The following is a 10252-nucleotide window of genomic DNA, read 5'->3' as shown; positions in this document are numbered from 1 at the left end:
TTTTCACTATACAGGAAAGCAATTCTTTTATTATTTCAAATCAGTCACTACTGGCCACCCTAAACAAACATCTCAGGAAAGGCTCCGCTATCATATTCTGCTGGGTTGTCTGCTGGGGATATGCTTGCCTGCACCTTTTACAAGTACCATCTCTTCTAAATCCTATTCCAAAATGGTGATATGCCATCAGTATTAAAGACAGGAGTCCTGAGCCCACCTTCTCCACTGGGACCTAAGGCCAGTCTCACCGCCTTCCTTTCCTATTTGTTTTATTTGTTTGTTTGTTTGTTTGTTTGTTTGCTTTTGAGATAGGGTTCCTCTGTATCGGCCTAGCGGTCCTGCACCCCACTCTGTGGACCTGCCCGCCTCTGCCTCTAGAGCGCATGGATTAAGGGTGCGCAGCCTCCTTTCCCAAGAACAGGAAGTAGGGTGGTGCCCATTTGCTTTCTTAGATGTCTGCTCACAAACTGGCTAGTGGTCTACTTAGAACGGGGCTTGAAGAGCCTGCCACCACAGTGTTCCTCACTCTCTAGTCTAAGAATCATCATCATGAGAATTCCAAGAAATTGGCTTCCCCAACTCTGCTGTTCATGTGGGCTCTGAACATACCTTGTAGTCACACATCACCCCTAGCAACGGAACAAGATCATTGAAAACATTTCTCAGAGAGGAGAGGGGGCCACCATAGCTAAGTTCTTTTCTCCGGGCCTGGGGAGAAAGGAACGTTGATCACTCTGGGCGAGTCAGCTGACCTACTCACTCTCCGGGCGCTAATAAATATCCAGAGCCTCAAATGAGCTCTTTATAAAGTCCCTGAGGTAATATATGGGATAAATAATTCTTCTGTAAATATGATTTAGAAATCACTTTTAATTTGAATTCTGTGCTGACCTCTGGAGGCCAAAGCAGAGGTTCGGCTGCTGGAAGGGAAGGGGCAGACCAGCCTGGCTCTTCCTCTGAGCCTGTCTGGAAATGGAGGGTCTTCCCACCTCACAAACACCCGCCTGGCTATCTCTGAACCAAGTAAACCTACAAGGCTGTTGGGAGATGCTGGCTGGGACGGGGGAAGTGCTGGCTCAAGACTTAAGAGCATTTCCACTTATTCTTTGCTCAACTGATAATTATAATGTTTAAGAAGTAAGAAAGCACCTTGAAAAAAAATAGGAACAAAAAGCAAATTGTGAATAAAACAATTCTTCAGTTTCATAGGTTAACATAGGTTTGAGGACCGCACTAGATTATATAGCTGTTATTAGACGCATCGTGTTCATTTCATAATTGGATGTAGCGCACTCAGCCTTACTGCTGCAGGAACAGCATCAGGAATGGGGTTCAGTGTTTACCCTTTACAGTATCCACAATTATCAACAGCACACCACACAGATTACAAGCACCATCCACTTGTAACGTGGCATTTTGAATAGATAAGCAGAAGTGCAATATGGTTGTGCAGCTCACACAATGTACTGACGACACAGCTCTAGCCCCCCACCCCTCCGCACCCACCCTGCTTTTTTTCTGGGCTAAGTACAGAAATATAGAAAATAGAATCCCCAGTGGTTTTGCCAAAGTTAGAAAAACAAAACAACACAAAAACCAACTCATGGCTTGTAAAATTATATTCCCAAAGAACCTCTGAGCAGTGTCATCAGGTAATTCCAATCTTAAATCACCACTCTTGCTGGCTAAACCGCTGGCTGTCTTAACAGTCCTGTATCTTCGTGGTTTGCACCACACCATGGGGCAAGAGGTTTGATTCTCAGTCTGGAGGGACCAAGAAGAGGCTGGGAAGGAGAGGGAAGTGTTTTGTTGTTATTATTTTTTTTTCCCCTTCCTGTTGCCCGGACAAGCAGAAAGGCGCTGTTTTAAAAGCGCACTCCACCTTCGGCTGCCTGGTTCCTGGGCACGCCGGCTGCACCGTGTGGGTACGGTTTAACAAAAGCACGGGCACAGAGTACAGAATGGCACCGTTTTGATTACAGGCTTGCTTTTTAACGGAAATAAAATTTCACAGTTAACAATGAGAGGTGAAAAGTTTAAGAGGCAAAGCCGTTCCTCCTGATCGCTGACTGTTAATCAGCTTCATGGGTGGTTGCCTAAATCGGTAGATTTTTTTTTTTTTTTTACCTTGCACTACTGCCAAGATTGTAACTAATTTTTTTCCCCTGTTGTAAGAGGAGGGGTGAAAAACTCGGCATAGAAGGCAGCTGTGTATGAGTGACGTGAGGCGCTAATGCAGAGGGCAAAATTAAAATTCATGAATCTCTTCACAACCATTTGTGTAACAAGATTAAGACGGGACAGCGGAAAAGAGCGGCATTATCAGGCGTCTTACAGTCCTCCAGCTGCTCACGGTCTATTCCAACACAGTAGGGCTAAGAGGATAACACGCAGCCCGAAGGGAAACGCTGCTCCTCCGATGGGGAGCAGGAGCGGCCCAGGGACGGTGGGCTTTGGCCAGAGATGCAGAAGAAGAAAGCTGATTGCAGCTCAAGATGGGAAACTTTTAAGCCCTGACTATTAGCAGGAGGCCAACAAAAGCCGCCAAGGAGGAGGTTCCCCCAGCCTAGCCGGCCCTCAGCTTCCTGGAGCTGCGTGGAGGTGGCAGAGACAGGGCACTCACTGCCTTTGGTCACGGGCTGGGACTGAGACTCCTGAGCTCGGGGAGCAGGAACAGGGGCGACCCCATACTCACTCCCCGGCCTGCTGGTGTGTGTGTGTGTGTGTGGCAGCGGTGGGGTGTGTGTGTATGTGTGTGTGTGTGTGTGTGTGTGTGTGTGTGTGTGTGTGTGTAGGATCGTGAGTCTGATGAAAAGGGGGACACAAGGGATGAGCATTCTTGTGATAGAAGCAAGATGTCAAACTAACTGAAATAGCTCTCATTAAACACACACACACTATTTATTTATACCCTTTACCCAGGACTGCACAGCATCTTCCCTGGGTTCTACTTCCTCGGGACATCATTCGTGTGTGTGTGTGTGTGTGTGTGTGTGTGTGTGTGTGTGTGTGTGTGTAGGTTCACCCCACAGCCACAGGGAGACTATTTCTAAGCCCATTGTCAGCAAAGGAAAGAATTTGACTTGTAAGCAAACCTGAGGCCATTTAATTATTTAAAGAGGTGTATTTGTGTTTGGGCCGGCTCATCAGTCCGTGGTGACCTACCCAGTACACATTGGGTACAGCACACAATAGAGATGCCAGAAACATATTCAGAGGTTTTTTTAAAGTGTGCTGTGCTTAGCAGGGTAGGGCACGGCATTGGAAATCAAAGGAGGAGGCTGCCATCCACTAGAGACTGACAAGTTCTAAGACAAAGGAGGGGATGTGTGGCACCAAGGTGTCTTGCTTGTCCCATCCTACTTCAGATGTTGCAGAGAGGAGACAGGGGTCCTGGGAGGGGGGCAATGCCAAACATCTCTGCTGGTGGAAGCACCCACACCTTCGCTCTCCTGAGCTGTCACTGGGAAACTAAAAGCATCTGTGGTTCTGAAGGGCCAGAAGACGGACAGGATGTCACAGCAGCAGCAGCTGACCTCTGAGGCAGCTGCAGCCTGACTCTGAGAGGAGGCCACCTCATCCCTTTAGTTGAAGGTACTCACTCAGGAGGCCAGGAGAGACTTCCCCATCAGGTAACTTCTCAGAGCTCTTCCCTTTGTTCTGGGGAGAGGCTAAGGAGGGGAGCATTATGTTGGAGGAGCAGGTAAGATGTGAATAACTTGCCAGTTGGTTTCTGTTTTCTGACTGTGAGGCGGAGGTCCCATCCATCAGTGAGAGGATGCCATTGAACTTCCCAGCTCTCAAAGCCCCTCTCCTCCCGCCCCCACCCACCGGCTGAATGGAGCCCTAGAGACAGGAAGAAGGCGACCCATTTGTAGGAATTGAGAATAAGGGTCTCTTCTCTCGCTTGGAAGATCTGATCCGTTCTGAATATGACTTTTCAGTAGCTGACATATTTCAACATTATATCACAGTCCCGCGCAGTAAAGAATGCTATTCACATTGTGCCAGGAGAAAATTAAGGCCGGGCTTTTTTACTTTCCTGTAGTCATAGCTTGTGAAAGCGTGACAAGTCAGAGTCTCTCACCGAGGGCAGATAAGCTCAGCAAAGGGAGACTTCTGTAGAGGCACGTATAGACACACAAGAAATCCGCGTCAGGCTAGTCCCCGTGGCGGGCACCAGCAAACGTGAGAGCCCTGGAAACTTTTCCAGGAAATGCTCGCCTCTTGGTGTCCTATATTGCTCCATGCACATAAATAATAAAGAGGCTGATAACACTGCTTTATGTAAGCAGGCTTAGAACCCACTCTCAGATAAGGGCTTCTGACCTAAATCTTGTAGCGCACGCCTCAATCTGACATATAACCTCGCAACTGTGAAATTCTGTACGAGATTTAACAGTCTCAAACTGTCAACTGACCCAGCCATAAAGCAAGCAGAGATAAAGATTTACAGTCCAACATGATACAATTAGACACTCACCTTCTATTTATTTCAGTCCAGCTAAGCATTTAACCTACTTAGAAGCCGAAGGTTTTTTTTTCGTTAAAACACAAATGCGTGTTTGTCATTCACTCTAAGCCACCTCCTCTCACGTCTTGCACATGAGTCCATTATGAATGAAAAGGGTTAGTGTGTTTCAGAGAAAGGGGTAAACAGGAATGGTTTCTGTAAAATCCTCATAGACATGCAAAGATGAAAGATGGCTGTGCCGCACAGAATAACCAGATACACATAGCTGTTCAGAAGCGACACACCCGAAGAATACTTTAATCAAATATTTACGTTACCTGCCAAAACGACCATGATCTCGTCAGAATGCAGCTCGGATTAAAGTGTTATCTAGCCCAGGCAGAGAACTAACCTTGGAGTGGAAGTTTGAAATGGGCTCGTCGTAATTTTCATGTCTTTGGAGAGAGAAACCAGCTTTTTCAGCTAGATTGCAAAACTGGTTGAAAGTATTCCCTCGGCGTGGGGCAAATACCACTGCTTTCCCCTAGAACATTAAAAAAGAAATTCACACAGTTTAAAACTGGAAAGCAACCAAACACGACAACAGCCGCCAGTCAAAGCGTTTGTCTTCTCAGGTACAGATACGGAACTGTTGTTTATAGAGACATCTAAGCTGGACACATGTTCACAGAAGAATTATTTCAGGGACAGATGCAGAAAAGAATATTTCACACACAGATAGCCATGCTATACTGCAGCATTTCTAAATAATATCTATGTAATAAACAAAATGCAATGGAAGCTGTTCTCCTGAACAACATACCATAAATGTCAGAGTTTGGGGTGGCTCTCATTACTCTCTCTCCCTCTCTTTTTTTTTTTTTGTTGATATTTTCTTTATTTACATTTCAAATGTTTTCCCCTTTCCAGGTCTCCCCTCTGGAAGCCCCCTATCCCCTCCCCCTCCCCCCCTCTATGATGGTGCTCCCCCACCCACCCACCTACTCCCATCTTCCTGCCCTGGCATTCTGTACACTGGGGCATCGAACACCCTCAGGCCCAAGGGCCTCTCCTCCCACTGATGTCCAACAAGGCCATCTTCTGCCACTTATGTGGCTGGAGCTAATGGGTCCCTCCATGTGTACTGTTTGGTTGGTGGTCCAGTGAGCTCCAGGGGGTCTGGCCAATTGACACTGTTGCTCACTCCATGGGGCTGCATGGAGCCTCTCAGGAGACAGCCATATCAGGCTCCTGTCAGCAAGCACTTCTGGACATCCACAGTAGCTTCCGGGTTTGGTGTCTGTATATGGGATGGATCCCCGGGTGGGGCAGTCTCTGGAGGCCTTTCCTTCAGTCTCTGCTCTACACTTTGTCTTCTTATTTCCTCCTCTGAGTATTTCGTTCCCCCTTCTAAGAAGCACTGAAGCATCCACACTTTGGTCTTCCTTCTCCTTGGGCTTCATATGGTCTGTGAATTGAATCTTGGATATTCCAAACTTTTAGGCTAATATCCACTTATCAGTGAGTGCATACCGTGTGTGTTCTTTTGTGACTGGGTTACCTCACTCAGGATGATATTTTCAAGTTCCATCCATTTGCCTATGAATTTCATGAAGTCATTGTTTTTAATAGCTGAGTAGTACTCTATTGTGTAAATGTACCACATTTCTGTATCCATTCCTCTCTTGAGGGACATCTGGGTTCTTTCCAGCTTCTGGCTAATATAAACAAGGCTGCGATGAACATAGAAGAGTATGTGTCCTTCTTACCAGTTGGGACATCTTCTGGATATGTGCCCAGGAGTGGTATAGCTGGGTCCTCAGGTAGTACAATGTCCAATTTTCTGAGGAACTGCCAAACTGATTTCCAGAGTGGTTGTACCAGCTTGCAATCCCACCAGCAATGGAGGAGTGTTCCTCTTTCTCCACATCCTNGCCAGCATCTGCTGNCACCTGANTTTTTGATCTTAGCCATNCTGACTGGTGTGAGGTGGAATCTCANGNNNGTTTTGATTTGCATTTCCCTGATGACTAAGGATGTTGAACATTTCTTTAGGTGCTTCTCAGACATTCGATACTCCTCAGCTGAGAATTCTCTGTTCTGTTTCTCTGAATTTTAGTTCTGTTCCCCCCCCCCACCCACCCCTTTTTAAAAATAGGGTTATTTGGTTCTCTGGAGTCTAACTTCTTGAGTTCCCATTACTGTTTCATACTGCCAACACACGACACAGCTCCAGGACATGTGGTAACCAGTTCGTATACATGTTAATCGACTAGAAGATGAGGTGCCAGCCTACTCTCCCTGGGATCCGTGAGCACAATCCGTGCTGAAGCGTTCTCACGTTTCAGTCCTGCTCCCGAGTCTTTTCTGTGACTTCTGGTCTGGGACAAGGTTCCAAGACTTAGGTATCCTACCTCAGTGAATCCCTCGGGAAGGTCCACACTGTAACGGGACAACTCACTACAGCAGTCAAATGGAAGTGGGACCATGCAGGCAGGCGGGCGTGTCTAAACAGCCACAGAATCTGGAGAGGGCTGTGGTCATGAAGAGAACCTGAGTAACATGTACATGGACTTCAGAAAGCTGGTGTGACAGGACAGTTCATAATGACTCTTTACTGATAACTGGTTGCATGTTATTCACACCCCCCTTCCTGTAGCATGTATACAGAACAGCCCAGTTTCTGAATCTAAATCTCTCCTCATTAAACAGAAACAGGTACCTGCATGCTTCTGTTAACTCTATGCCATTCCAGGTTCTGAGAAAATTATTAAATATATTCCAGTTCCTTTTTTTTTTTTTTTTTTGGTTGTTGTTTGAGGTAGTGTCTTATTATGTAGTCCAGGCTAGCCCTAAATTTGCGTTTCTCCGGCCTTTATGTCCTGAGTTCTATAGTTGCAGGTATGGGTTACCATGCCTAACTTCTTCAAGTTTCTTATGACAGGAAGTTATCATCCACACCTACCAAGCATCTGCTGGAGTGTGTCAGACCCATATGGGCTCAGCATCTATATATACAACTCCTCTAGTCTCTACCCTGTGAATACACTCTCAGGTCTGTTTTACAGGATGCTCAGAAACCTGGATAACTGGCCTAGGGGGCAAACCCATATTTGATTAGAAGCTCACTCACCTGCCTCTGCCATGGCTACCCTTTCTCTCTATCCCATAGTGTCCTCATTAGCCACAGTGATGACAGTGATCATGACAGCTACCACCACAATAGCTGCTTCACGGGCCTTCTTCCATCCCTTTGACACCCCTCTCTATAGCCTTGTAGATTAGGCATTGCACTTTACAGATAAGTAAACATGCAGAGGAGGGTGTGGGAAGCAGTAGGAGCCGTGGGGCAGAAAGAACCCTGGACTTCCAACAAGGATCCCCACCATCCGACAGCCGACAGCCGTGGCATCAGCACAGTCAGCATCAGCACCACCAGGACCGCTCCCCATCCATCAGAGAGCTGGAAGGGCATTGGAGGTGGTTTCCTCTGATCTCTCAATCCTGCACACAAGAACCTGCCGAACTTGCTCATCGGCTAACGGGAAGGACGGAGCTGCATGGCCTTTCCGTTTTCCCTTCCAGCGAGCTGACAGGCTCAAAGGAAGGGAATGTAAAAATAATTTGAACAGCAAGGCTACTCAGACTTAAGATTGGGTAAAATCCATACCACTCAACCATTGCTCTGAGAATGCTCACCCCATCCCACTTACCTGCCCTGGACACCAAGGTGCCTCCACACTGTGTTTACCTATACACACGCACACCCTGGCGCATAGTTACGGCAGTATCCATCATGCCACCACACTTGAGGTTCTGTCAGCCTCTCCAATATTAATTGCTATTTTCAGGCAGTTCTCAAGCTTAGCAGCAAAAATTCATTTTTATGTGAAACTAGATATAATACTCGGTCTCAGCAGGAGAACACAGGTCTCCCTTTATTCTTTTTTCTTTTCTTTTTTAAGGGGCGGGGGAAGGAGGGACTATCAGTTGGGTCCGTTGGTCACTTCACTCATTGCAAAGCACTGGCTGCCATGCAAGAGTTTTGAATAATGGAAGCTGATTCATTTTGAAGTCACCTGCAAAGATTGCCATACAGTTTATAGTTGAGGTTTCTTTACAGCTATCATTTCGGCTGTATATCACAGGATTTCAGGGTGACAGCATTCTTGGTTGAGTTGATGTTTGTATTCACAAAGTGTGCACCTCCCACGTCCCACTCACTGGTGGGTTGGGAGTGGAGTGGGTGGTTAGGTTAAGAAGTGTTTTCTGACTAAACATTATGCTTCTGCTTAAGGGTCAGCTTACCATCTATGACTAACAAATATATTCAGAATGGTAGCACCCCTCCCCCTCCCCTCGACTCTCGCCCCATCAAAGCTTTAGCTTCGTTCTTGGTACTCATTGTCACAGACACACACTATACCCTCGTTTGCTATTGCCGGACTCCTCTGGCTGGACTGCGAGCTCCATGACAACAGGGGCTTCTGACGCTCTGTGCAGGGCACTTCCTCGGTGCCTAGCAGGTAGTAGGCACTCAGTCAACATTTGCTGAAAGAATAAACTCAGTCCAGGTGCTGAACAATCTAAAGACCACCAGTCTGAGAGTCTGAAGGCCACATTCTGTTGCTTAGTCTTTTGAACAGATTTTCTCCATGAGACTTTTCTTACGGAAACCAGCTCTAGGGCGGGTCTGCAGAGGGCACCTAACTACCCAATCCTGTACTCACACAATGAGGAGGAGGGAGAGTGGTGTTGGTTCACAGTTAGTTGTGAGTTTTAAGATGGTGTTTTCCTTTTGCTGAATACAGATACTTTGAGCTGTCGATTCATGTCTAGGAGGGTGATAGGGGATCATCCATCCATTCAGTGATATCCACCAGCCTCTGCCCCATGCTGTAGTGAGGGCTTCTAAAGCCGGGCCCCCTGCCTCCCAGTGTCCACAGGGGAGCAGGGCGTGTCTATGGGGGAACTACAGCTGATGAATATGGCTTATGATTTGGCTGCAGAAAGTCAAAACAAGAAACATAAGATAAGTCTAAAACTAGCATATCACCCTATGAAAATCATTTTCAATTTACCAAAGTGCAACTTCCTAAGCATTCAGACACGGCGGTCATTTTTAAAATTCAGAATGAACACTTGGGTGGAATATAACATTTGACTGATGGGCAGAGACCCCAGGGCATTCGCTTATCCCTGGAGAGAGAAGTCCCACTTGGCAACAGAGACGCTGTTTACACGATGAGGTCCGCTGTTCTTGTGCCAGGCTGCTCCATACTCCCGTGGGGGAAATAAGGGTGCTTCAGATTCATTTAAGAAAGGAATGTGCCAGGGGCTGGAGAGATGGCTCAGCAGTTAAGAGCACTGACTGCTCTTCCAGAGGTCCTGAGTTCAATTCCCAGCAACCACATGGGTGGCTCACAACCATCTGTAATGAGATCTTACTCCCTCTTCTGGTGTGTCTGAAGATAGCGATATACCCACATTAAATAAATAAATAAATAAATAAATAAATAAATAAATAAATCTAGAAAGAAAGAAAGAAAGAAAGAAGAAAGACAAACAGAAAGAAAGAAAGAAAGAAAGAAAGAAAGAAAGAAAGAAAGAAAGAAAGAAAGGAGGTGCCATGCCCCTGAGATCCCTTCACACCTTCCTCCTCCAGGTCACCAATTATTAAACACTGATCATATGGTTAAGTGCTTAGTTTTATTTACTTGGTTTCTGACATGCAGCTTTTGCTCACTTCTGCCCCTCTCCCTCTCCCTCTCCCCCTCCCTCTCTCCCTCTCCTCCCTCT

General features: G+C 46.6%; 1 protein-coding gene across 2 annotated transcripts in view; it reads right to left on the bottom strand.

Moving 5' to 3' along the window:
- The window catches only part of Camkmt (calmodulin-lysine N-methyltransferase), a 365021-nt gene that overhangs the window by 1636 nt on the left and 353133 nt on the right, over positions 1-10252 (bottom strand). For both annotated transcript variants that reach the window (XM_029471134.1, XM_021185739.2), the window contains one exon: positions 4866-4997. In XM_029471134.1, the coding sequence (XP_029326994.1) occupies positions 4866-4997 (132 nt within the window). The remainder of the gene's footprint in view (positions 1-4865; positions 4998-10252) is intronic.

This window comes from Mus caroli, chromosome 17 (assembly GCF_900094665.2).
Source record: "Mus caroli chromosome 17, CAROLI_EIJ_v1.1, whole genome shotgun sequence".
Classification (NCBI taxonomy): domain Eukaryota; kingdom Metazoa; phylum Chordata; class Mammalia; order Rodentia; family Muridae; genus Mus; species Mus caroli.
Note: the sequence above shows the minus strand (reverse complement) of the source record. Positions and strands in the feature narration are given on the sequence as shown.